We start from the raw sequence: 27,651 nt of genomic DNA on the forward strand, positions 1-27,651 counted from the left end.
ACCTGGTGTCCTAGCTGGGATCCTTGGATGGCATTTCGACTTTGCGCTAACAGCCTCCCTCATCCAGACGATGTGCCTGTACCTTCGTGTTGTCTTCCTCTCATAAATGTTCTCCTTAAATTCTATTTGGGAAAAGGTCTCTTTTGGGGCCGAAAACACAACAAAGGCTAGGGTCTTGAAAACCTGGGTTGTCAAAACAACAACGCAAATTCATTGTAATCGAGACGATTCCAATTTAAAGGGACCCTAGAGGACATGGTCAAACGTAGAACAGCCCCTGTGGGCTTCGGGAAATAGCCTCAGCTTTCTCCCTAAGTGGCTGGTGGTTTCGAACTATCGACCTCGTGGTTAGCAGCCAGTGGTAGCCCACACCACCACCAAAACTCAGTGGGGTTGCTAAGCGGAGCGCTCCATTCCCTGTAAAGGCTGAGCGGCTTGAGAGGGCCGCAGAAAAGGCAGTGACCCCGGAAGAGGCTGGACGGAGCTTCAGGAGACCTTGGACTGGACTCTCAGCACAGTCTCCGGTCAGGAACGCCATTCCAGTGGCTGGGGCCTGCTGGGAAGCTTCAGCCGAGCAGAGCCGATTTGTCATGTTGTTGCAAGAGACGTCCAAATCGGTTCCACTCGCTCTTGGGGCTGGAGGGGTCCCTGACCCGCCGGCGGAGTCAGTGGTGACCGCGCACGCGCAGTGACGAGCTTCCAGCTCCGGCAGGGTGCAGTCCAGTGCCGAAGGCCGATCTGGGCACCCTTTCCGCCCTCGCCGCGCCCGCGTTTCCCTGAAGGGCTGGCACCAAAGGAGCTTTTCCATTGGCTTAGGGCCTGGAGGGCCCGCCTTCCCTCGTTGTCCATTGGCTGCTCTTTCCAGGGGCCGGTTGGGGGCGGGGTTTCGGCGCTTGCTGATTGCATCAGCTGTCCCTTTGGCCCACGTGGCGCAAGCGCAGTGTTCGCCGGCTGCCTGGTCCTCGTCGGACCGCGCTCGTTTCCTGGAGACGGCCGCTTTGGGGTTCCATCTTTCCTTCGCGGCTCGCGGATGTCTGAGGAGACAGCTAGCAAACCTGTCGGGAAGATGGGAGGCGAAGAGAAGCCGGTGAGCGGGTTGATGGGAGCCGGAGGCCGCGCCGGGGCTCCGCGGGCCCACGCAGCTCCCCAGTGCGCCCCGGACGGGGAGGAGGAGGCGCCCCGCCGCGTGGGTGTGGGAGGACGAGGAGACCGCCGCACTCCGGCGCAAGTCAGCCCCCTTAGAGAAGGCATCTGCTGCTCGCGGAGCAGCGGTGGGGCCTTGCAAGCCTGCGCGGCCGCCCTCTTAGCAGACGAGCAAACTGGTACCTTGCTCAGAGTGGAAGCCGGGACCCTTGGAATCTAGGGCTCGGGGGCGTTTGCCTTGTGCTCCCGACATGCTAGGCGATATTTCCCTACTCTGTCCGTCATTGTCTCGTACTGTGGTGGCATGCGCGGCGCTGTGATCGTGTCACAGCTAAGGCATTGGTCTTTCAGATACCAGCAGAGTCACCCAGGGTGGACTGGTTTCTGCGGAGCTTGCTCGAGCTGGGTTGGGTTGTATATAAAGGGTGGAGGCCGCTGACCCCTGCTGCCTGGTTCCTAGGTGGCTCCACCCCACCCCCCTGCTGGAGGCATGCCTTATCACATTCAAACTAGCTGATCTTATCACCTTTGTCATCTGCAAGGGAACATCTGCCAGGTCATTTTCAAGCTCACACTGGTAGATGGCATTTTTTTAAAACTACGTGCAAAAATGTTAACCATCCATTCGGCCACACTGGATGGTAGGCACTGCACTAGGAGATGGAATGGGGCCCGGCTCCTGACCTTCACTTCATTTTGACACATAATGTCTAAAGGACAGAGTAGAACTGCCTCTGCGTTTCCCATAACTCTTTATGGGAGTAGAAAGCCTCATCTTTCTGCTGAATGGCTAGTGGTTTCCAACTGGCTGACCTTGCCTTTAGCAGCCCTCTGCCTAGCCCACTATGCCCCAAGGGCAACTCTCCTGGTCTTAAGGGACCCACAGTCTGGTGTGCCATGAGAGACGAAGACAGACGATCATAGTGTGGTGTGATCAATCCTGCACAGTTACAGATACAGAAGGAGGAGCTCCTAACTGGTCTCCAGGCATCTCTTCTCCTGAGTTTGGACCAGTGAGTGTGAGTATACTATCACTAGTGTGAGGTGAATAAACTAGGCAAGGTATGGCTTCCCCGGTAAAGGGGGGAAGGGCAAGGAAAATGACACCCAGGTGCCTGACTTTAGTTAATGGAGGCAATTTGAAGCTGTATCTTGTGCTTGGAAGATTTGAAGCAGAAAGCTGCCCCTGTGGATTGTGGTTGTAAAGATCGCGCTGGGCTAGAACTGGAAGGCGCATTGGCAAGCGGTGAGGTCATCCGCCAGAGGCTGCTGGGACACCTGGGGGAGACACGATGAAGCCTGAGAAGGAAAGCAACCTCTGCTTGTAAGCCTGTGCCAAGTCACTTAGAAGCCAGGATGTTCTCCTCAGTAAAATGGAACTGCCCTGATCTTAGAGGGCTGGCTGATGGAAATGTCTATGCAGACACTTTCTGAATTATATGAAGTAAACCTACAAGTATAGTGGCTGGGCATAGACCTTTTCCCAATCTCTAATCATTTATCTTTTAAAATTAAAATGGTGTCATTACTGTTTCGTAGTTTTGGGCTAGTAATATATAGTCAACAACTTCCCGTGCCCTTCTTTGAAGGCACATGTAAGCCTAGCAAACAGCTGCAGTGACTGTGCTATAGTTAGGTGTTAGGTGCTGTGGAGTCCGTTCTGACCCATAGCAACCTGTGTGCAAGAGAACAGCACATTGCTAGGTCCTGTGCCATCCTTACCAGTGTTTGAGCCCATTGTAACAGCTGCAGTGTCCATCCATTTTATCGAGGGTCTTCCTCTTTGTCACTGCCCCTCTACTTTACTAAAGATGAAGTCCTTTTCCAGAGACCAGTGTCTCCTGATACTGTGTCCAAAGTATGTGAGAGGAAGTCTCGCCGTCCTCAGTTTTAAGGAGCATTTTGGCTGTACCTTTTCCAAGACCATTTGTTCTTTTGGCAGGTGCTTTCTGTATTCTGCTTTGTCACTCTAAACTGGAGGGAGTATGTGATTGACAAGTCCACCTGGAGCACCTGGGAGTCTGCTGTGTAAAATCAGCCATTGAAAAGTCTAGAGGGCACAGTCCTCTGACACATGTGGGGTCTCCGTCAGTTGGCACTACTTGGGAACTGGAAATGATGATGGCTCAATGGCCAGTATTTACTGAGTGCATGCTATAAGTCTGACACATGGCCATCTTTCTCTCAACCCTCATAATACTCCTAACTGGGGTCTCTTACAATCCCCATTATACAAACAAGGAAGTACGTAGAACATTAAATGACTTGCTTGAGCCACTTCTCACGCCCCAGTGCTATCCTGCCTCCCACCGTGTGCCTGGGAATGAGTCAGTGACACCATCAGATGACTTGACTTGGATGCGTGTTACCAGATTGGCCTTCCAGTACAGGCCTGTTGCCAGCTCCCTAGCCTTGAGTTTACCTGAACTGTATCTTGGCACTTACTTTCCTTTCAACCCCTAAGCATACCGAGGAAGGAATTCCGTAGCTTCCCTTCGTGGTCAGTGTCAGGTTATTTCTCTTTCCTCCTCCCCACTCCTACTACTGATCATTTGACAAATAGGTCTGGTCCAGGCCCAAAATGCCTTTATCAGCAATACTGACTTTTTAATTCTCCTTCCATTTTCAATTTGTATATACAAACCCACAACTAATTTTAACCCCTCTTCTTCCCCAGTTTCCTGCGCTGGTCCGATTGACTTTCTTTATAGTGAAGGAGGAATAGGGAATCTATGTGCAGTTCTTTACTGGATTATTCACTTTTCATCTGTTGAATATAAATGAGCCTTAATAACCTTTAATATTAGAGTATGGAAGGGGGCATTTTAGCTCCGCATGCTATTCAGTCATTAAGTTTTTTACTTATGCAGATTATTGTTTTTGTGATATCAGTTGACTAGATGAACAAGTTGTGGGAACAGTGGAATATTATTAAGCAACATAAAGAAATGCAATACTGATTCATCTTAAAATATGGATGAAGAGTCCAAGGAAACAAACATATGGAACTAAATAAACCCTCTTCTGCATTCCCAGTAAACTAAATCCAAGTCAGTTGCTGTCAGTTGATACCAACTCATGGTAGAGCTTTGCTCCAGTGGGTTTTTAGTGACCGGTCTTTGTGGAGATAGATTGCCAGATCGGTCTCGTGTGGTACCTCTGGGTGGACTTGAATGGAGGGATTGAGCACATTCACCGTTAGCGTCACTCAGGAAGTCCCTAGTCCTCCGCTGCTGCTGATCACATCCCTCTTTAGAGTTTGTGACCGCTGTCTACATTTGGGTATGCTGCTCCTTGCCACTTACAGACTGTGCGAACCAAAAACTCATCGGATATTTTCTGGTTTAATTCCATTTTTAAATTAGAGTGATAATATTAGTCCTCTCACAGAGGTGTTGTGGGACTCTGATATGATTCTTGGTGGCAGTGCTTTTGAAATTATGAACTATTTTTCTACTGTGTGTGACTTAACTTGGGATGTGTCCATTTGAGCTGTCACGGCGAAGTAAGCAATGCATTTTCAAATAGGTACTCCTCATGAGATCCCATGGTGCACTCTTCATAAGATCCCATAATGGAGACCAGGCTTTCAGCATCCTCAGATTCCCTGATGTGGGGGACTGTCTTGTGCATTGTAGGATGTTTCACAGCATCTTTGGCACCTGTACCCACAAGTTAGCAATAGGAACCCTCAGTTGTGACCATCAGAAGTGTCTCTAGACGTTGCCATGGGCCCATGTGCGGGGCAGAATTGTGCCTTGTGGAGAACCACAGGGTTCTGTTAGTTACCTTTTTGTAGGACTCACTGCTCTAATGCTTGGCGTGACATGGCCTGTGTTCATTGAGGTCACTTCTCACGTGGTTTAGTGCTCTCTGAGACTGTTGTTGGGTGCCCTTAAAAAGATTCCGACTCGTAGTGCTCTATGTCCAACAGTGCAAAACACGGCCCTGTCCCGTCCCATCCTCACTCTCGCTTCAGTGTTTGAGCCCACTGCTGGGAAGAGACTTGTTTCTTGTAAAAAAGATTTACCCAGGTCTTTGGCCAAAGCTTTGCCCAATGCAGTCTTGTCGGTGTTTTTGCTCCAAGTCAAATGAAATTCTTGACAACTTCAGTCTTTTCTCAGTGTTGCTTATTGACCCGATTGTGCGGATTCTTGTTCCCTTTATGTTGAAGAATAATGCATATTACAGGCCATAGTAGTTAATCATCCATAAGTGCTGCGAGCCCTCTTCACTTTCTGTGAGCAATGTTGTGCCATCTGTATGTCCCAGGTTGTTAATGAGCTTTCTCCAACTCTAATGACACGTCCTTCATGTAGCTCAGCTTCAGATTAGTTTGCTCAGTACTCAGATGGAATGCGTGTGCTGAAAGGATACAACCCCTTATCTGTAAGCCATGCTGTAGCCCTCGGTTCTGTTGGAATGACTGCCTCTTGTCTTATCTGTAGAAGTCTTATGTATTCTGGAATGCCCATTCTTCTCAATGTTGGCCGTAACTTGTTACGATTCACACAGTCAAATGCCTTTGCCTAGTCAACTAAAAAACAACAACAAAAACAGATAAACCTCCTGCTACAAGCTGTGCCGTGAGTGTTAACACCAGGGGGTTCAGCCAGAGAGAACAGGTGTAAGCAGAGCTTCCAGACTCAGACCAGACTAGAGAGAAAGACCCACCGGGCCCCAGGATGACCTCATCTTACCTGTAGCACATTTGCAAAGACCCTACCGCCATCTAAGATCACATTCACAACTATTGGGGTTATCTTTCTGGGGGGTACAATTCAACACACAACCAAGACCTACCTGAAAAGTTATGATGAGTATCCTCTCAGTATACTTATTCAGTCCACATACTGAGCAAATAGAGAATCTGGCTTACTAGGATAGGAGGAAGGCTTACTACCAATCTGTGATATGCAGATGACAACACTTGGCTTGCTGAAAGTGAGGAGGACTTAAAGTACTTATGGGTGAACACCAAGGATTGTAGCCTTCTCTATGGACTGCAACTCAATCTAAAGACAACCCCAACCCTCACAAGCAGACCGATGAGGAGCATCATGCTAAATGGAGACAATACCAACGTTCTCAGGGATGTCCATGTCCGCTTGCTCAGATCCACAGTCGGTGTTCATGGAAGCACAGTCAGGAGATCACAGGAAGCACTGCCTTGGGGAAATGGGCTGCATAAATCCCACCCTATTCCTGGAGCAGGAATGCCCTCCACCATGGGATTATGGTCATAAGCATAGAGTCCGGACTTTTAATATCTCACATAAGGAATTGTGGCGAGAAGGGCCATATTAACAGACAATGTAAACCTTCCATTTCTCTTTCTTTCTTTCTCTGTATTTAGGTCGGTGCTGGCGAAGACAAACGAAAGGAAGGCGGCAAGAAGAAGAATAAGGAAGGCCCCGGGGACGGGGGCCGAGCAGAGGTAAATGCCGTAGGCCTCTCACCAGAGCGCGGCCAGTGGTGGGGAACTGTCTCAGGTTTGCCTTCTGTGTGCAGATTAGAATGCTTACGGTTGTAGGATGAAACTGGATAGAAAATTCAGGAAGAAGAATTGCCAAAGGATAGCCAGGGAGGGGAAATTAAAGATTCACCATGATTTGTTACTGAAAAAGGAAAACATCTGGGCATGTGTGAACCTTCGATGCCCTGGTTGTGAAATAACAGAGCCAGGGAACAAAGGTTGGACCAATCATTCTTTAGTCGCTCGATCGCTAGCTTTGTGGCGGCTCATCAGGTGAGCTGCGGGGGGAGGCTGGGGACCTGGCGGCAGCATCAAATGAGAGCGAAGCCAAAGTGGGTCCCTTCACACCGTTTGAACCTGGACCTGCCAGTCGGGCTTGGTTCTGAGCTGGGACAGGTGCCCTCCAGGCCTCAAGTCTCAGGAATGTTCTTTCCTCGCCTTTATCCTGGCTTGTGGTAAATGGAACCGGAATTTCCACCACCTGCCCAGAGTGCACTGGTTCCTGGGTGTTTGGCTCCGGGGGGGTGGGGGGGGTGTTGGACTTCTCTTCCTGCTTTCTCGTCTGCCGTGCGTGGTGCTTCACGTTCTTCACTTGAGTCGCTGTGGCTGTTTTACTGGATTGAGAGCGCTTCCCCCAGACCACCAGGGCATAAAGGCACGGACATTTTCGATTAGAAGTCTGTGTAAGAGTGCGATGGACCGGTTTTAATGAGCAACGCTTAGAAAAGATAGGATTGAAAGAAGAGCATTTTTTAAAGTACTGCTTCACGTACGATGGAAGCCCTGGTGGTGTAGCGAGTAGGCATTGGCCTGCAAACCGCAAAGTCAGCAGTTCGAAACTTCCAGTTACTCTGAGGGAGAATGGTGGGGCTTTGTACTCCCCCAACGAGCGACAGTCAGTGAACCCACAGGGGCCTTTCTCCCCTGTCCTCTCTGGCCACAGAGTTGGCACTGAGTCATGTCAGATAAACATACTGTTTTACAAGGTGTTTCAAACAGACTGAACACACACATGTCTGACTCTGATGTGTGGAGCAGTGTTGGTAGCCTGTGAGAAGGACATGGTGGCCATTCGTGACCAACAGAAGCTAGGCCGCAGCTGGATGGACCGTGTGCTTCTGTACTGGCTTTCACTTTCCATTGCCTCAAGATTAGGGACTCGTTTGTCCTTGTCCTCCCGTCAGACTGTGTATGTTGTCAGTTGACACATTTGGAGTTCGTGGCCTTATCAGAAGTTCTAAAGCATACATAGAGTTCGCCTGGTCTCTGTTAGACCTGATTGATTTAAATCCGTCTGCAGGTCAAACCATGACGGTCAAATTAAGCCGTGCTTGTTTTCACGCACACCTGTTCCCACGGTACCACCGTTTGTTGTTTATACCCGGTATCTTTGCTGGGGGTGGGACTGCTCTGTGAACTAAAATTCATGGTGAGCTTTGTACCAGTCTCTGACAATGGACAAGTTAGATCTTTTTATAAGTGTCTCCTAGTTTCTTTCTCCATCAAACTCCAGGGAACTGGGTGTTCTATAAAATGCTTTGATGAATTTTATCCGCTGTGGACTCTAGGGTTATGTGTTTTATGTGTGTAATTAAACACTCTACTAAAGAAGCTTCCGAATGAGAGAAATACTCAGGCAGACAAATTGATAGTTGCTAGTTACAAATCATGACTGGAGACATGGGCTGACCAGCTGTGCAGGCCTTTTCCTGAACATGACTGAGGCAAAATGGGAAACGCCAGTAAGTTGCATTTCTTTCCACTGTGCCTCCATTACTTAGTGCTGCTGTAGCGACTAGACCTCACATGGCTGGCCTTCCAGAGCAGAACTTTCCGTGCGCGCAGTTCAGGAGGCTAAGAGCCAGCATTCAGGGAATGGCTGTGGCGACAGGCTTCTCGCAGCCAGCAGCGCAGGGAGTGCCTGGACTTGTGGGGACTCCATTGTGCGTGTGTCTTCATATGGCGTCTTCCCCTTCTTGTTTTACTTTGCTGACAAGCCTATGTCTCTCTTCATGATGCTTAGAGCCACAATGGACCTGCTCTGTTAGGCCCTCCCTAACAATAACGCAAACACCCTGTTTCCAAACAATCCTGTGTGCAGGTACAGGGGCTAGGATTTCAATACCTGTTTGGCTAAGAAATCTAATAGAATCCATAGCACCCTTAGTTCTTGTTGTCAGGCGTTGGTCCTGGCTCACAGTGACTTTTATCACGCCTGCTGGTGCACGTCCTCACAGGTATACCCCTGAGCGAGCCCATTGTCGCAGCCCCGGGTCAGTCCATCTTGACGAGCCTTCCTCTCTCTTCTTGCTGCCCCGCTGCTTGGCCACGCAGGATGTCCTTCTCCAGGGAGTGGTCTCTCCTGACCACTTGTCCAAAGTATGTGAGACAAAGTCTCACCATCCTTGCCTCTAAGGAGAATTCTGGCTGTACTTCTTCCAAGACAGCTTTGTTTATTCTTTTGGCAATCTATGGTATGTTCAATATTCTTTGCCAGCACCATGATTCAAATGCATCGATTCTTTTTCTATCTTATTCAGTGCCCAGTTTTCACATGCACATGAAGCCGTTGAAAAGACCATGGCTTATTTAGGTCAGGCACACTTTAACCTTCAGGGGAACTTCTTTGCTTGTCAACAAAGAGGTCTTGTGCAGCCTATTGACCCAGTACGATGCATCTTTTAATCTCCTGATGGCTTCTTCCATGAGCACTGATTGCAAGCAAGATGAAATCCTTAGCATGTTCAATATGTTCGCCATTTGCCAAGATGTTACCTATTAGTCCAGTTGTGGGGACTTTGGTCCTCTTTACATTGAATCGTAATTTGTACTGCTGACCGTAATGCTTGATCTTCATCAGCAAGCACTTGAAGTCCGCCTCACTTCCATCATCTGCATGTCACACATTTTTAATAAGCCTGCCTCCAATTCTCATGCTACATTCTCCATATCATCCAGCACCCTTTGATATCTGTACTCATTTATCAGTTGGTTTGGAAAGATCTTAAGAAGGTCTCATAAAAGCAACACTTGATATAAATAATAATAGTAATAGCTGTCTATTCAGGTGTTTTTATTATATATATATCTTTTTCTATTTTTAGATTTTTCTTACAGAGTATAAGAAAAGAGCATTCGTTGAATTGCTCTATTAAGCTTGCATTTCAGACTCGATTAAAGTGCTGGTGGTGACTAGCAATCTCTAACATGATGAATCCGTTACTGTGGACTTTTTCTATTGTCTGTCCCAACCTTACCCCCTTAAAACAGGACAGATTTACCGATCATTTATTTTGTTTGTTGTCTTGCAGTTGAATCCTTGGCCTGAGTACATTAACACACGTCTTGAGATGTACAACCAACTGAAGGCAGAGCACGATTCCATCCTGGCGGAGAGAGCAGAAAAAGATAGCAAGCCAATTAAAGTCACTCTACCTGACGGCAAACAGGTTGATGCAGAGTCTTGGAAAACGACGCCCTATCAGATTGCTTATGGAATTAGGTATAAGTTGCTCTGATCTGATCTTGTGAAATTTAATTTGGGTGTATGTGCACGCACACGCATGTGTTTGATGTTTTAAGGCGTTTCATGCACTTCGGGTTTTATAGAATCAAATAATGTGGAGCTTCATAGTATAGATTCAAAATTAATTTCTCAGAGTTTACTTTACCCTTAGTTTTTGAAGGTTTTTTTTTTTTTTCGTTTACTTTGACCATGAGTGTCACAGAACAAAGTGTTAAAAGTCTCTTTCAGTATTGAAGATCCAAGTAAAATTGATCATCTCACATGGGAAAGTTAAGGAACTAAACTCTGATCCCAGACAACCTGCACTGAATTTCTAAATCCACAGTGGAGCCATACTTCATCTTAACATTTTTCGGGGTTCAGTTGATTTGGGGGAAATGAGCATGGGCTCATACTTGGTAATAAAATATTTGAGATTTCTTAATGTGGTGCACTTGTAATAGTAATTGGTCATTTATTTGAAAATGATCAATTTGGGGGTTCATAAATTGATTCCTATATCTTCAACCAAGTGTTGACAAATTACTGGCCGTTGCCTGTTTTTGTAAGGCCGATGAGCAGGCTAGAAGGGTTTTCATGATAACTGAAAATAAATAAGTAAATGAAACAGAAAAATACTCAGTAGCGACTGTATAACCCATAAAATCTGATATATGTATTATCTAGCTTTTTACGGAGGAGCATGGTTAGGCATTGGGCCACAATCTGCATGGTCAGTAATTTCGAAACCACCAGCAGCAGCTCTGGGAGAAAGACCGCTTTCTACTCCCGTAACCGTTACCATCAGAGGAACCTCAGCAGGGGCTCTGAGTCAGCATTAACTAGATGGCAGCAAGAGTCTTTTACGGAAGGAGCTCTTGTTGTGTAGTGGGTTGCACATTGAACTGCTAACTAGAAGGCCAGAAGTTCAAACCCACCGGATGTACTCTGGGAGAGCGATGAGGTCCATGTGTAGATTTTCAGCAAGCACTTAGTACTGTGAGGTCTCCATGAGTCAATGGTGGTGGGTTTGGGGTTTGGTTTGGTTCTTTACAGAAAAAGCTTGCTCATCTGTGTTAGAGCCTGCTGACTTAAATCTGTAAACATAATTGTCTTCACCAATTGTATGTAGCACAGGCCAAGACTTTTTAGAGGCAGCAAATGCTACTTTGAGTTTCTGTATTATCTTGACATACTTGTAAAGACACCTACAGGCAGAGTTCTTCCCGATTGTTATGTTTCTCCGTAATCTCTTATTCTTGTTGCATCCGCACCTAATTTGACAGTTTTGTTGTTGTTTTTACAACCTGCCTTCATTAAGCTTTCTCCGAATTCAACTTGATTTTCAGATAAACTAATTCCTTTGGTGTTCTTATCTTTCATTAACCTCTTATATTTAATTTTGCATTGAGTTGAATCACAGAAAAATCAGAATGCAAATTGTCCAAGTTGTTGATGATCAATTTAGATTGTTTAACTTCTAAGCCCACAGCTGTCAAGACGGTTCCCGTGCCTAGTGTTCTAGAGGGCAGAGTACCAGGACAGCATGCTTGGTCCAGGGGGAGGGCAGCCACACAAAGAGGAGGCCCCTTGAGAGGGAGCGACACAGTGCCTGCAGCAGGGAGCTCCTGCACACAGGGGGACTGCGCGGGTGGTGCAGGCCGAGTTTCACTCTGTGGTGCCTACGGTCGTAATGGGTAGGACCCGAGAAGGCACCTAACAACAATGATCTTTCTAGGAACAGCTTGTTAGCTCTGTCCTGCAGAGTGACTGACAGGAGGGGGAGGGAGGTCTTTCCAGGTAGCAGCCCAGGACTTTAGCAGGTGCATCACCAGGGCTCCTGAACATCATGTACAAAATAACAATTTTGGGCTAGAAACCCAGGTGGTTCTCATTAAGCCCACTAGTCCCTCGGTGGGAGGTGGGAGTAGAATCGGTTCTGAGCTGTGGGTCTCCTGTGTGGATGCCGGGTCGAGCTTTCCCACAGGGACTAGCGCACTTCGGCTAATTTGATGAGTGCTTCTCTGCATGCGGAAGGAGAGGGAGAGACCGTTGGAACGTCAGGCGAGTCAAGTGTGAGGTCATGCACTGGGCAGACCTTTAAGTAGCTGTTCTGCTTTTCTGGAGGTCATTGTGAAGGGCAGACTGATGCGGGCCACCTGCATGGTCACATCACACGGTGCGAGAGTGGCTGTGTCGGCTCTCAGGCATCGGCATCTCTCTCCATCCTTTCCAGAGAGTGCTGCCCTAGCGTAGGGGTCGGAGCCAGCCGACAAGTCCAAGAGTCCTGAAAGGGGGAGTGAGGATTAAGGAAAAAAAAGAGACAGAAAGTATTGGGAGGGCAAGTCTGATGGACTGAAGCACCCGAGTTTATTCTACACCCTCCTTATATCCATGCAGAAACAACCCGGGGTTAATTATCTCATTGTTAAGCAAGCACATTTGATACACACAGCAACTCTATCTTCTGCCAAGCCAGGCATCCTTGAGAAAATGAAACCACCTGTTTTTCCCAGACGTTGCATACTTTCTTGTCCTTGACAGTCTGTTCAAAGCATAAAGTCACAGAAGAAATCAGCAAACACTGACACATAGGTCATGAAACTTCTCAGCTGTTTCAAGGCTGAATCTTAATGGCCTTCAACACTTAGGCTGCTATTTCTCTGTTAGAAACAGTTTCTGAGAAAACTGTACAATGGAAAGTTAGAGACGACATTGGTGGGCTTTCCTTCTGCTCTGCGGCGAAGATGTTTATGGTGTTATTGCCAGAAGGCAGAATGATTCTTGGTGGCGTCATCAGAAACTACCAGGTGAATTTTGAAGTTCTGATGATTAGCAATGGGACTTAGAGGGGAGAACTCAGAAGGTGTGTGCTTCCAAGAGGCTTTCTTTAAGGGTTCATCGCCTAGTGTAGCCATTCCTTTATCCCATGTTGCAGAAATGGACGTGGCCCCGGTGGCCCATGTGGAAGCTACATCTCCACAGGAACTCGCTACTGTTCTTGTCCCCAGGCGCCCTGTGGGAGCCTAAGAGAAGTCTCCCCTCTTCCCCACCAAGAATCAGAGAGTTTTTGTCATTTTTCGGTTTAGTTCTTTACTCCTCTGAAGAATTGACACCAGCACATTTCTCTGCCACCTGCACGTATGCGGCTCCCTGCCAGCTGCCCTGTCCTGGGGCTCTGTCCCCCTGCCCGTGGCCCTTTCCCTTTTCACTTACTTAAAAAAATATATGTATTCCTAATAGTTCAGCTAAATAGTTCATGTACGTTATATTAGTGTTATCTGACTTAACATGAAAAAGAAAATTTGCCTCCAAGGAAAGAAGAAAAGGAGCATGTCTAGGTAACAATATCACTCGTCTAAATCAACCTGTGGATATTCTATTGGGCAATTGCAGAGCTCATTCCGAGGTTAGCTGCATTTCCCAAAGAAAAACTCCACCAAGTTGCAGATTAGAGCAGGGACAGAGATGTTAGTCCACCATCCCCCTCGCAGCCAAGCACCCCCTCCAAGAAACCTTCCTTTCCAGTCTAAATAACGGTCTTTATAGGAAATATATTCTGAGAAATTGTAAAGGTAAGAATTAAACCACTAGAATTGTTACTGCCTCTTTTATCAGAGTTGCCTTGTTCGCTTAAATAAGAAACATTCAATGCCCAATGTTAGTGTTGTGAGTTTTTAGGATCTTTTTACCGTTCATGGTAAATTTGGGGGAGAGTTTGCTGCTTTTTCCAGTTCTGTGGCTAATACTTCCCAGAGGATATTGGCAGTGTCTCTGGACTCACGTGTGCTGCAGAGATCCTTCTTGCTTGAACCTCACGTTTTTATCTGCATATGCTCATGTTTAAAGTCAAGGCCTGGCTGACAACACTGTCGTCGCGAAAGTGAATAAAGTTGTGTGGGACCTTGACCGACCTCTGGAAGAAGATTGTACCATAGAGCTTCTCAAGTTTGAGGACGAAGAAGCCCAAGCAGTAAGTTTTTACTTGTGGCCCATTGAGTTTCAGATGCAGCTTCATTGGCCACTTTGTTCATTCCTTTATTACACGACTGATGTTTTACAGATGTCTCCTTACAAAGTTAAGAGGTGAAAGCTGGCTTGTCTATGATGCTGTCGGGGGTGGGGGTTGGGGGAGGAGAAAGTATCTCATTGCAGCTAGTTTGTTTATATATTGGAATCAGGTTTCCAAAGGTATTCTGAAGGTAACAAGCTTGGACCTTAGAAATAAATCATAAAGCATTCCTAGAGGTATATTCTGAATCATCAAGTACCGCCATTTGATTTTAGTGACTGTGTTTGTCCGGTGTTTTATAATTGTGTTGTGGTCCAGCTGTGCCTCCTTAGCAGTTGTCAGCCCCTAGTGTGAACATAGATGTCTAGGTATGTTCCATGGCCACTCTCCACCCTCTTTCCTTGTCAACCCTAAATGGAATTGGTCTGGAAACAATGGACCCATTTTATGTGTAAGATACAAAAGAAATATACACATTAGAACTTTAAAACATTATTTTGACTTTGAGTAGAACCACCTCTAGTTTATATACATTTGTACATCTAGATTTTGGTGATAATTTTTAACGGTCACTCTCTGCTGGCCATGTGTGTGTGGAACTGCCGTGCCCAGGTGGAAGCCGCCTTGTTTTTGTTGGCTCTCAGGTGTACTGGCACTCCAGTGCTCACATAATGGGTGAGGCGATGGAGAGAGTCTATGGTGGATGCTTGTGCTACGGCCCACCCATCGAGAATGGATTCTATTACGACATGTACCTGGAGGATGGGTGAGTTAATGTAACTGAACAAAGGAAATCAAGTCTGGATTAGGCTGAGTCTGGTGGCCTAGAGGGCGACGAGTCAGCCTGCTAAACACAAGGCCAAGAGCCTCTCCCAGGAACAATATACTTCCGTTCCTGTCGATCGCCTCAAGATTTACGGTCTTGGAAACCCGAGGGAGCAGGTCTACTCTGTCCTGCAGGGTCATTCTGAGTTGGAGTTGACTCTGGCCAGGTTTGTGTGTTTTTGGTTAAGGTATTTTGGGAAATTAATTGCATATGGGCCTCTCCTCACCTTTTAACCTGCCCGCAATTAGAGTTGTTTGTGCAGGGTCACCGTGGGAAAGGTTTCCATGATGGCCAAGGTAGAGGTGACTTCAAACGTGAAAGTAATTGATCAAAATTTTAGTTTAAGACAAATCTATTATGGAAAGAAGTCTCGTTTTTTTATACTAGAACCCTGAGGGTATTCTAAAGAACGCCGAGCTGCAGTGCTTAGGATGGAATCCAAGCCCTCGTACTTTCTTCCCCCTCAGATGTGTGTCCAGCAATGATTTTTCCTCTTTGGAGACTTTATGTAAGAAAATCATTAAGGAAAAACAAGCTTTCGAAAGATTGGAAGTCACGAAAGAAACTTTGCTGGAAATGTTTAAGGTAAGGAAACTAACCCACACCCTCCCTGGGCTTTTGCATCATTCATTATGTCGCTTGAAGGGAAACCACTGGGCTTTGGTCTGCTCTGTTCATTTCAACAATGTAGCCATATTTTTAGTATGAAATAATGAAACTGTTGATATTGATAAAACGCTTTGATAACGTGTTACATCAGCGGTTCTCCACCTGTGGGTTGTGACCCTTCTGGGAGTCGAACCAGCCTTTCATAGGGGTCGCTGAAGACCATTGGAAAACACGTAAATATTTCACAATATATACCGTATAAACTCGAGCATAAGCCGAGGCACCTAATTTTACTACAAATAAATGGAGGGCTTTTTCAGCGTTTAAAAATGTGCTGAAAAAAACTCGACTTGACAGTAATTACCTATTGTTTTGTGATTAATTACCGTGCTTTAATTATGTTCAATTTGTCACAAGGAAAAAACATCCTGGATATCAGATATTTACATTAAAATTCACAACAGTAGCAAAATTATGGAGCAGCGAAAATAATTTTATGGTTGGGGTGTCATCACAACATGGGGAACTGTATTAAAAGGTCATGGCATTAGGAAGGTTGAGAACCACTGTGCTAGATGAACATAAATTTTGTTTTAGTTGGATTACTGAGAAATGAAAGCTTTTGTACAGGTCATTTTTTAATGTTTTCAGTATAACAAGTTCAAGTGCCGGATCCTGAATGAAAAAGTGACTACTCCAACCACCACAGTGTACAGGTGAGAGTAACACGTGCCACGGAATGCCACTGCCGCGCACGCCACGGAGCGCCTACGCTGACCTTCTTTCCATTGCCCCCGTAGGTGTGGTCCTCTGATAGATCTCTGCCGCGGCCCACATGTCAGGCATACTGGCAAGATTAAGACATTAAAAATACACAAAGTAAGTGGTACACTCACAGACTGTACAGACAGAATTGTCTAGTATGGCTGTGTTCTTAAACTTGTGTTGGTTTGCCTTTGCTGCCATTTTTCTCAGTGGTTTCCTTTGCCATCTATAAGGATGAGTGGTTTTCGCTCATGCTCTAACTGTGGGTGCTAGAGCTTTTCTTTTTCTTTAACACCCCAAAGTACCCCAAGTGACTGGTTCCACAGTCCTTGCTAGAGCACAAGGGGGTGCAGGCTGGGGGGTTCACAAGCTCAGGGGCTATTGAGGCTCTCACTGCTTTGAGACTGTGGGCTCCGTGCTTGTGCCTCCCTCTTGGTCTCACATGCGGAGGAGCCCTGGTGGCCCAGTGCGTTTCGAAGGTCAGCCCTGTGAGGCCACCTGCCCTCTGGGAGGAAGCAGGCTCTGCTCCCATGAAGATGCACAGCCTCGGGAGCAGTCATACGCTGCCCTGTAGACCATAACTGTGATTATGAGTCAGAATCCACTCAGTGGCGATGCGTTGGCTAAATCGTTGCCCAAGAAGTGCCTTTAACAAAATGAATTCTGTCAACTGTGCTGGTCCATAAACTTTCTGTGGGTGGTTCGTTCCTACAAGGTACTTTAAATCGTGAAAATCGTCATTTACTGACGCGTCTTCCATTTCGCTGACTCATTTTGTGCGGACTCACCTTGCAGTCAGTGGTTAATGTATACGGAGCGATGGCTTGAGGAGAGTGTGTTCTGAGACTGACGCGCTGCCTACTACGCTAAGAAGGCACCTTGAGGAGGGTGTGTTAGACAGCGTTCTCTAGAGAGACAAAACCAGATGGCTAATACATATATATATTTAGACAGATAGATAGATATATAACCCAAGAAATAAACAGTTATATTATAAAGCAGTACAAATGGCTCAGTGAAACTCTCACCCGTGAGACAGCTATGAGACACTGGCAGTCCTTCCAGTCTAGAGGGCCGCCAGGTAGTCCTCTGTAGAGAGAGAGCGCTAGGCTATCCGGGCACAGGCAGCAAACAGCAAGACCGGTCACCAACAGTCAGCCAGATGACAGGGTCTGAGTGTCCCCAGCTCAAGAGATGTAAATTCCCATTGTGTGGAGAAGCAGGTCTTGAAGGAGCCTCAAACTACAGCGACAGAGTAAACGGGTTAGGTGTCCCACAGGTAGTGTAGCTTGCAAATTGAGGCACAGAACAAGCAAGGCAGCCGCACACTGGTCCGATGATCACAGAGCAAGAGGCAAGACAGGTGAGGCTCGTGAAGCCATTCACCTCTCTGCCCTTCAATTAATCCCACAGGTGTTTATCGGCCAGGCTGCACAATAAACTAACTACCTCAGAGAGTATTCAGGGTGGGCATTTGTGAGCGAAGGAAGAGCCAGTTCTTGCTGCTCCAGCTGGAGGTTAACTAAATGCGCTGTTTGTCATGTTGCCTGTACAAGTTTGAATTTGAGTCGTACGATGCCACTGAGACATGGCATCCAATCCACGTGTGAGGTGTTTCCAACTTTGAATGTTGTTCTGTGATTCATCTTTGTTTTTAGAATTCCTCCACATATTGGGAAGGCAAAGCAGATATGGAAACTCTCCAGCGAATTTATGGTATTTCGTTCCCAGATGCTAAAATGTTGAGAGAATGGGAGAAGTTCCAAGAGGAAGCTAAGAACCGGGATCACAGGAAAATTGGGAGGGTATGTTAAAGAGCCATCGTATCTTGACTGAGTTTTCGTTATTTCATCAGAAGTTTGAAATTAGCTGTAACAATTCCTGGGAAATGTATACTCTGTAGGTGTAGAGATGCCTTTTGAAGAGATACTGAAGTTTCAAGTATTGCTGCAGAGTTTCATTTCTGTGACAGTATTAGCCCTATAACACTGAGGGTGACATTTTCGTAGCATTTAATTAAATGTATATATTTATATACATAAATTGATAACTATGGAAGTAAAGAATAAAAACAAAATTTTTTTTCCTGAAATTAAAAGGTTCTCGAAATGTATTTTAACTACTTTTATTAAGAACAAGTACAGACAAACTACTGCTTTCTATAAAAACAAAGTAGCAGCATTTTATGTAGCTGTGAGATACTTGGGAAATCACTCTACTTCATGGACTCATTTTAAAGATGAGGGAGTCCCCAGAGCGTTATTGTACTTGTTGCCCAGGTTGATCCAGTAGTGAGTCACTGCTGGATTCTGTGGCCGTGGTTGTCTGTGCAGCCCCATCATGCCATTTTAATGAGGGCAATCTTTCTTAGAACGTTCACTGTGTGCCAAAAGTCCTCAGCTATTAGACTGTGAAACTTCAGCAAGAGACAGCATCTGCTGCCACCCCTTTGATTGCCTCAAGTACATTCCAGTAATAGCAAAGTAATTGCTGAGACCTTTGGGCATTCCATGGGGAGTTGATGGCTAAGGAAGTCATAGCGGGTGATTATACCAGGGAATCTTCAAAAAATTCATATTTCAAGTTGATGTCTTAGATAAACATACACATCCTTTATTCTCTTCGTCCCACCCACCAGGACCAAGAACTTTATTTCTTCCATGAACTCAGCCCTGGAAGTTGCTTTTTCCTGCCAAGGGGAGCCTACATTTATAATACACTTACTGAATATATCAGGGTAAGCCATCTGCATTGCTTCCTTCCAGAGATTGAGGCTATAGGATGATTTTAGTAATACTGACTGAAAAAAGGAAGGATACTCTTATATTTGAAAGAAGCATAAGAAAATTTAAAATATAAATCTGCTGCTGCCTCATAAAGTGTTTCACCCATATCTGTATGCTGACCATGCAGATATAAGAGATTTCTTCACATTGTGCTGTGCTTGATTCCAAATGTAGTTGGTGCACATTGGGCTGTTCACTGTCAGGTCAGCCATTCGAAACCACTGGCCACTCCAACATCGACACAAAGGATCCAACTTCACGACAGTTTCTTCTAGGAAAGGTGCCCAGGGGGGTTCTCCCCTGTGTGCATCATCTTTCACTTCTTTAGCGCAACTGCAGAGTCATGTATAAAAAACCCAAAACAAACTCACTGCCGCCATGTTGATGCTGACTCACAGCGGCCCTCGTGATAGTGGAGGGCCCTGGTGTCCATGTTGTTTCACGTGGTCGTATGTGTGTACATGTCCTTACATCTTTTTAATCGTTTTATTAGGGGCTCATACAACTCTTATCACAAGCCATACATACATCGATTGTGTAAAGCACATCTGTACAATCATTGCCTCATCATCCTCCACATTTGCTCTCCACTTAAGCCCCTGGCATCAGATCCTCATCTTCCCCCTCCCTCCCCGCTCCCTCCTCCCTCATGCACCCTTGATAATTCATAAATTATTATTTTGCCATATCTTGCCCTGTCTAACGTCTACCCTTACATTATCGGTGTCTCATATTTGCATCTGAGGAGTCTCGTATCTTAATCTGCATTGTGACTTTCTCAGGTACGAGAATCTCCAGCTTCCCCCTTCTGCTGCCGTACATTTGGTAGCTACAGCAGGCCCTTTCTTTCACTGGCGGAACTTGATGCAACCCCCGTTTCCGCATATTGCTAGGGCCACCTCTAGCATCCTTCCACAAGCCTTGTGTCCTGAAAGGACCCTTGTGGCACTGCTGCTCTCTGTGGGCAGTGCGAGCTTGCGAGGCACGCTGCAGGAGAAAGATGGGCTGTCTACTCCTGCAGCGCTCTACAGTCTTAGAAACCCTCGAGAGGGTCTCTGTGAGCCTGAACCAGCTCTGGCAGTGGCCTGGTGTTCTTGATGGACACGTGCAAAGGAGCCACATTAGTGGGTGGGAGACAGGTGAGGCTGTCCACACCTGGAAAGAGTCCCAGCCATAGAAACCCTACGACACGGCTACTGTGGTTCAGAAGGAACTGGATGGCAGCGGGCTTGGGGCGTTTATGTGCGTATGCGGGAATCCCCCTTTCAACACATACGAGGGCCCTGAAAGTAGACTTTCTGAGTTGCAGCATGTGCGTATCTGAGCTTGAGAGCGGAACGCCGCACTCCGCCGTCGGATGCATGAGACACTACCTCCCTGTCCACACGTCTGCTTGTTGTCCTACAGAGTGAATACAGGAAGCGGGGCTTCCAGGAGGTGGTCAGCCCGAACATCTACAACAGCCGACTCTGGGTGACCTCGGGCCACTGGCAGCACTACAGCGAGAACATGTTCTCCTTTGAGGTGGAGAAGGAGACCTTCGCGCTGAAGCCCATGAACTGCCCGGGACACTGGTACTCAGCAGCCTTCGTTGTCTGTGGGAGATGCTCCTGGGCTGCCAGCAGCTCTAGATTGCTTTCCATCCTGTGAAAGAGTTTTTGTTAAAAACAAATTCTGAACTATTTACATTGAGCAATATTTTGCTGCTACACTATTGTGACCATGCAGTATCTTCCATGCCCAATTGACGCCATAGAACCATAGATATTCAAGATGGTGCTAGAGCCGCAAACGAGGCCAACTGTAAGGGGGCAGGTGGGCTTGAGAAAATCTGTTGTCGTTGTTGTTTTAAATAAGCGTATTCATCATAAAGGTGTTAGAGGGTGTGTGAAGCCTCTGGGTCCACTCATAGCCTATTGCTAACGAATGAATGTCTTTGGAAGTGTTTGCCTGGCCACTGCTGCAGTGTCCGTCCTGGAGAGTTGGGGTTCCAACACCACTTGGGGAGGACGAAGGAGGGCTGTGGGTGCAGGTGGCTCGGGCGAGCCCCCAGCACGGGGTCCAGAGCCCCAAGCCAGGATTCTCACTGAGCAGGTGCCGCTGGCCGGAGAATCTCCGTGAGGAGAGCACAGGCTGGAGGCTCAGGGCCCAACCGAGTCCACTCTTAATTTTCTCAGCTTCTCCTGAGTTTCTAACTGAGCCTCACAGGCAGTCCTTAGCCTGCTGTCAGCATGGAATGTAAGCACTTACAAGGCTCTGGGCATGAACTGTGTATTTTCTCAAAGCTATCGTAGGTTGTACTAACATTCATCACTGCTCGATTCACGTCCCTGCTTACATTGTTTTCTAAACCCAGACATTGAGAAAAGGTGCTCGTGTTGACCCAAGCATCGTTGACTGGGTGGCTGCTCTCTGTGTGACTGATGGAAGAGCGGAGAGGCAGCGTGAGTTGGGTCAAGTTTCACTTCAGCGGCTTTTCTTCTTTCTGCAGCCTGATGTTCGATCACCGGCCACGGTCCTGGAGGGAGTTGCCTCTGCGGTTCGCTGATTTCGGGGTGCTTCACAGGAACGAGCTGTCGGGGGCCCTCACGGGGCTCACCCGCGTGCGCAGGTTCCAGCAGGACGACGCCCACATCTTCTGTGCCATGGAGCAGGTCCGAGCCCCGTGCCCGTGATGCCCTGCAAGCCGTGCCAAGGGCAAGGAAAATAACCATCCTTTCCTCTTTTTGTTCAAAGATCGAGGATGAAATCAAAGGTTGCTTGGATTTTCTACGCACCGTGTACACTGTATTTGGATTTTCTTTTAAACTGAACCTTTCCACTCGTCCAGAAAAATTCCTGGGCGATATTGAAATCTGGAACCAAGCTGAGAAAGTAAGTGGGCTTGTTCAGTGCGTGCCAAACTGTTCCGCGGAAATTGACTTGCTCCGAGCTGTAAGAAAGCCAGGCCTTTTCACACCGATGAAAGCGAATGGAAATGAGAAATGCTGCCAAGCTTGCAATAAGCAGTTTCTTCTTAACCTGTCATGATGTCTTTTGAAGTGGCTGAGCGTTTTCCTCCGTGATGAAATCATGGCTTTAGAAGGGGATCGGTTTATGTAAATACCCCACCCACATAAATAATATGTACACCGAGAGAGTGCAGAAAGTGTGCTTAGGAAACAATTATGATGTGGGGTGGCGGGGGTGGGGGTGTTGCTGGCAAAACTGCATGTTATTTGCATAAAAATACGGTCTAGGAAAGTGAGCAAAATCACAAAACAGTACTGATGTATCAAAACTGCATTCTAACTCATAATTCAAGCTGGAAGAAGGAAGGGCTCTTGTAGATGGACACAAACAGACATCATTTTATTTTCTCCGCAGCAACTGGAAAATAGCCTGAATGAATTTGGTGAAAGGTGGGAGCTGAATCCGGGGGATGGAGCTTTTTATGGCCCAAAGGTCAGTTCCAGCAGACATCACAGTTGGTCTTGACTTAGGAGATGGGCATTGTTGGTTAATATGAGATTAATTTATTGTTTTAAAAATTAAAGAAAGGTCTTGCTTGGGTGGCCTGGTCGTCTTTGTGGGAGGAGAGAGAAAAAAAAATTTTTTTTTAAACCCTAGCCTTAACGTAACTGTTGTGAAGGACAACATCTAAAAATAACCTAATCTGTGTTTCTTAGATCGACATACAAATTAAAGATGCCATCGGCCGGTACCACCAGTGTGCAACGATCCAGCTGGATTTTCAGTTGCCCATCAGATTTAATCTTACGTTTGTGAGGTTAGTTTCTGAGTCACCTCCGAATATGTTTCTCCCGCGATACGAATGTGGAGGAAAAAAATGTATACTAAAGTGATTTATTTATTTATTTTTTGCCTTCTTTCTAGCCATGATGGTGATGACAAGAAAAGGCCCGTGATTATTCACCGAGCCATTTTGGGGTCCGTGGAGAGAATGATTGCCATTCTCACGGAGAACTATGGAGGCAAATGGTAAACTGGGCCACTGTTCCATTTGGTCAGGATGGTGGACGCTGGCTAAGAGGAATGTCCACACTGCAATGTAGTTAGGAGATGGAAAGGGAGGATGATTCTGATTGCTCACATCTCAGTAATTTATTTTATTCTGATGGCTCCCTAAGAGCAAGGAATCCAATCCCAAACCCAAATCTTTTAGCTTTCCAAATGTTTGGCGTATTTCTGAACTGCACTCAGCTGTGGCTCCTCTGTTTCTGCCTGGGAACACGGGGTAAGCTTTTGCGCTTTAGCTGCCTGTCTCTCCTACCGATTACACTGGGTGAGTGTTTTGACATCTGGTAGAAGGCAAGCACTCTTTTCCATTGAAAAAGGCTCCAAATGGTTCCGTCAGTTTTCTATGACTTGTTTCCAGAAGTCTGTGTGTTTGATAGGCACACTGGACCTCGGTTTACGTTTTAAGCCACACAATTTGTAGCCGCAGTGGAGAATATCCCAAGCTTATCAAACACCCGCCGTGTTGATGGCCCAGTGGCTAATTATGCAGACGTTACGTCCCCTGCCCTGTTTATTGTCCTTGGGTAGTCCCACTTCATCTGGTTTAGCGGCAGAGTTTGGGGGCTGGTTCTCCAAAAGACGACTTCATTTCAGTTCTATTTCTTACAATATGGTCAAATCTACCTGGCACCAACTTATTAAGGGATCCTGTGCCTAGCCTGAGGTAGAAGGAAATAGTCTCAATCAGTCTGAATTCAGAACCTATTCCAACCCCTTCCCTGTGGCAGCAAAGCAGTGATAAATGGAAGGGCAATGGAGAAAATTGGTTTGACTCGGTGCATCTGAGACCCTCTAATGAGACATGCACAGAGGGGATCATCGGCACAACCAGTGGAAGCATCTCGGTCTAAGTGCCGTCAGTACGGTCTGGATCCCGAGGCTGGGGTCCGTTCTTCCCAGAGGAGTAAGGGTAGCTTGGTACTGGGATACGTAACCACAGTCTGATGGAAACCTGTTTGACGTTGTTTCAAACACCTCCTGTAGCCGGGATGTGGCAGTTTGCTCTCTGTGAGGCATCAGCCCCACCCCCTGGTCGCGCTGACTCTGCGTCACAAGATCATCGCAGCTCGGGAGTTTTGTTATTTAGGCTTGTTTTCTGCTTCTGAGTTTTCTCCCCATTCGTCTTGCTAAGATTGGGGCCGGGGGTGGGGGCCCAAGTGTTTTAAAGTGGCCCTTTCATGCCTCAGGAAGAGAGACAGCCGTGAACTGAGCAAGGCGCTGTCCTGAACGGGGAACTGCTCCACGTCACATTAAGTGCTTTTCCCTGCAGGCCCTTCTGGCTGTCTCCGCGCCAGGTCATGGTCGTTCCGGTGGGGCCCACCTGTGACGAATATGCCCACAAGGTAATCTCTAAAGGTGACTCCTTACACTTGTTACCTGAGAGTCGCAGATCGAAGCCACATGTCCTTGACAACGCAGGCCGCTTGTGATGCGGTTCCGTGCTGTCGTGCCATTGGACCCTGCATTTCTCGGTCGTGGGCCAGGAGGTGGTGGTGTGCTTGGTTGTTCTACTTTTCAGGAACTTTATAATGTACGCATCTCCAAGAATGACTCTCTCTGAAGCCCGTTATTTCCTTTCATTCAAATTATTCTTTCAGAATAGAGGTTTTGTTAATGAAATCATTGGTACATGCTAGATGCAGTTAAAGAAACAGTTCGTGTTAAAAGACAACTGTTCTATATGACAGCTTGTATGCTCCCGGGATGTCAGTGAAGCTCTGGCCCTGACTTTAGCTGATTGTTTTGTATTTTCAGCATTTTGTTTTAAAAACGATTGGATTCATAAATGGCAACATTGGGTGGGTCCCAACCTTGCCTACTGGCCAAATAATTCCCCATTTGAGGGATAAAAAAATAATATATTCTTGGGTATTTATTGGATATTATATGGAAGCTAACCAATTTATTTTCTGGAAACTGTATGAGGAGCTTGAAATCTGCTTGCAAAAGGATTGTTTTTCCCACTGTAATTTGTGTGATTCAAGAACAATGAATAAGGAAGACTGAAGAAGAGCTGAGGCATTTGGATGGTGGTGCTGGCAAAGATGACTGACCGCGCCATGGATTGTCCGGCTGACAAATCTAGCTTGGGAGAAGTCTAGCCAGGATACTCCTTATATGTGAGGGTGGCATACTTTGCCCTCCACTCGGACAGACTATCCCCTAACACACCCAAGCTGAGATCGTGGAGTTGATTCCGACTCTCAGTGACCCCATATGGGACTCCCCAGCCTGTGAATCTCAGTAGGAACAAGCAGCCGCCTCTTTGTCGAGTGGCTGGTGGGATTGAACTGCTGATGAGGTGAGCTGTCCAGAGCTTACCCACCAGCAGCACTAGGGCTCCTTGGGCCACTAGTCGGACGAATGCTGGAGAAGGGCATCATGCTTGATAGAGTAGAAGGTGGGCCCAAAAGAGGAAGACTAGATGGACTGGCACACTGGCTACAACAATGGGCTCGAACATGGTGAAGGTCGTGAGGCTGGCCCAAGACTGGACAGTGTTTTATTCTGCTATACCTGAGGCCGCTCGCAGTTGGAGCCAACTGAGGACAGCGGATTAAATTTAGCTGATTAAGTTATGATTTTTTATAAGTTTTTCTAAAGCATTTCTCTCAAGAGCAAAATAAATTGTTTTGATTTTTTAAAGAATTTTAAAGAATGATTTTTCAAGAATTAAGTCCTAAGTTACTAACTTATGTTTCCATTTATGATGTTGGTGTGCATGATTTTCCAAATTCTTTGTTAAGTAAAAAACCATATAAGATCAAAATATACAAGTAGTTCTGATTTTAGGTCTGAAAAATTCCCCCTCTCTGTCCTGATAGGTAAGGCAACAATTCCATGATGGTAACTTCATGGCAGATGTGGATCTGGATCCAGGCTGCACGCTGAATAAGAAGATCAGACACGCCCAGTTGGCACAGTATAACTTCATTCTAGGTAAGAAAGGAAGCTGACCCAAAGAAACAAACAACATTCCCAAGCCTTATGAAGCTCCACTAAAATCGGAAACCCTGAGCTGAGTCTCACTCCTTCCGATCCCGATTGCTAATGTAACAAAGGAATATATAGATGGGAATAGAACAATCCTCCACCTCATGTTTCTTCATACAATGACAGCTTTCAGTCAACAAACACGGCCCTCGGAGCGCAAAATTGCCCAGTGGCGTGGGTTTGCAGTCAGGTGAATGACAGCTGCCGGGGGTCTGCTCATGTCCAGGAGCGCCGTCCGTGCCCTCAGATGCGGTCTCGACGGCCAGTGTCTCTTGTGTTGCAGTGGTTGGCGAAAAGGAGAAAAGCAGCGGCACAGTGAACATCCGCACGAGGGACAACAAGGTGCACGGAGAGCGCACCGTGTCCGAGACCCTGGAGCGGCTGAAGCAGCTGAAGCAGGCCTGCAGCAGACAGGCCGAGGAAGACTTCTGAGGCTGCCTGCCCTGCAGATTGTGTTCCCGAGAAGCTGCGTTCACACTGGACTGGCCACTCTGTGAGGTCTTCTCTCCAGGCTGTGGACAGTGTGTATTTGGAGCAATTGATTAGAGAATCATTAGAGTGATTTCATTCATACAGTGTCTGAGCATTGAAAGGAAACAGTTCTTCCACATCATACAGGGGAACTTTGTGCAAAGTCAGTGCTGTTGAAAGATCAAATTTCCCAATTTGATTAGATAACAGATTAGAACTGGATGGTGGTAAAATAAATCAATCAGTAAATAAAAGCTCTTATTCACCGGAGTGGCAACCTGCTCTGCTTTTCACACACATGCACTGGGGACAAACGTGTGATTGAGGATGGAAGTGTCTGGATCAGCTTTCCAGGGGGCATGGCCTAGGATGCGGGAGGGCCCAGCTGCAGTGTTTGCTGCTCTACCAAGGTCAGATCTGAATCTCATCCTGCTCTTTAGCAGACAGTGCTCTCCAAAATGGGACTGTGACTGGAAGGGGCGTATAGTTAAGAATAACTATAGAGCAGCAGACTTTCCTAGGCTGTAGAATCCATTGATACATAAGCGGTACTTTTCATCAGGGGTCATTTTCTGATTTTTTTTTTTTACCAGTGAATGGTGATTAGGAAAATGCCACAGAATAAGGAATTCCTTGTGTAACTATGTATTAATTCTTCATAGAATCATTTTTATGAAGCCTTTTACCAGTTCTCTGTTAGTTCCAAATCGCTTGTGCACAAGTCACTCAAAGAACCAATTTACATAGATCAGCTCTTACTTTATTAAAAGAGATAAGATCTTTAATCAGAGGGAATATTTTTAAAACCTCATAATTAAAGCTCTGTGTCTGAGGGCTTAGCCTTTGATAGATTTGTAATTAAGTTTTATATGTATTTTGATGGAAATGAAGTTTACATTGAATCTGAACTTTGCATTCCCAATCATAATACCATAGTTCTTGGATTTGCCCTAAAATTGTATTTCAGTTTTCTTCCTGGCTCCCAAATTCACAGTGCCTAAGTTTGGATTTTGCTCACTTATAAAAGCTGCATTTTATAGGCTC

General features: G+C 46.4%; 1 protein-coding gene across 1 annotated transcript; it reads left to right on the plus strand.

The window, feature by feature from the left end:
• The first annotated feature begins 929 nt into the window (after positions 1 to 929).
• TARS1 (threonyl-tRNA synthetase 1) lies at positions 930 to 26,877 on the plus strand. The gene is made up of 19 exons (XM_075540908.1): positions 930 to 1,087; positions 6,500 to 6,580; positions 9,931 to 10,121; positions 13,974 to 14,097; positions 14,781 to 14,902; positions 15,430 to 15,547; positions 16,223 to 16,287; positions 16,372 to 16,450; positions 17,995 to 18,141; positions 18,975 to 19,073; positions 20,530 to 20,696; positions 21,614 to 21,776; positions 21,859 to 21,996; positions 22,489 to 22,566; positions 22,791 to 22,891; positions 22,999 to 23,103; positions 24,413 to 24,485; positions 25,968 to 26,082; positions 26,420 to 26,877. Exons 1-19 carry the CDS (start codon positions 1,031 to 1,033, stop codon positions 26,566 to 26,568), a joined length of 2,172 nt encoding a protein of 723 aa, XP_075397023.1. The 5' UTR covers positions 930 to 1,030; the 3' UTR covers positions 26,569 to 26,877.
• The last annotated feature ends 774 nt before the right edge of the window (positions 26,878 to 27,651 follow it).

The sequence above is a fragment of the Tenrec ecaudatus genome, chromosome 2 (assembly GCF_050624435.1).
Source record: "Tenrec ecaudatus isolate mTenEca1 chromosome 2, mTenEca1.hap1, whole genome shotgun sequence".
Lineage (NCBI taxonomy): Eukaryota > Metazoa > Chordata > Mammalia > Afrosoricida > Tenrecidae > Tenrec > Tenrec ecaudatus.

What these genes read in the sequence shown, in the direction of transcription:
- TARS1 (XM_075540908.1), top strand. Translation starts at nt 1,031, where the DNA reads ATGTCTGAGGAGACAGCTAGCAAACCTGTCGGGAAGATGGGAGGCGAA. An exon ending in CTTTGCTGGAAATGTTTAAG is followed by an intron (nt 15,548 to 16,222) that starts GTAAGGAAACTA and finishes TAATGTTTTCAG; the next exon opens with TATAACAAGTTCAAGTGCCG. An exon ending in CACTTACTGAATATATCAGG is followed by an intron (nt 19,074 to 20,529) that starts GTAAGCCATCTG and finishes GTTGTCCTACAG; the next exon opens with AGTGAATACAGGAAGCGGGG.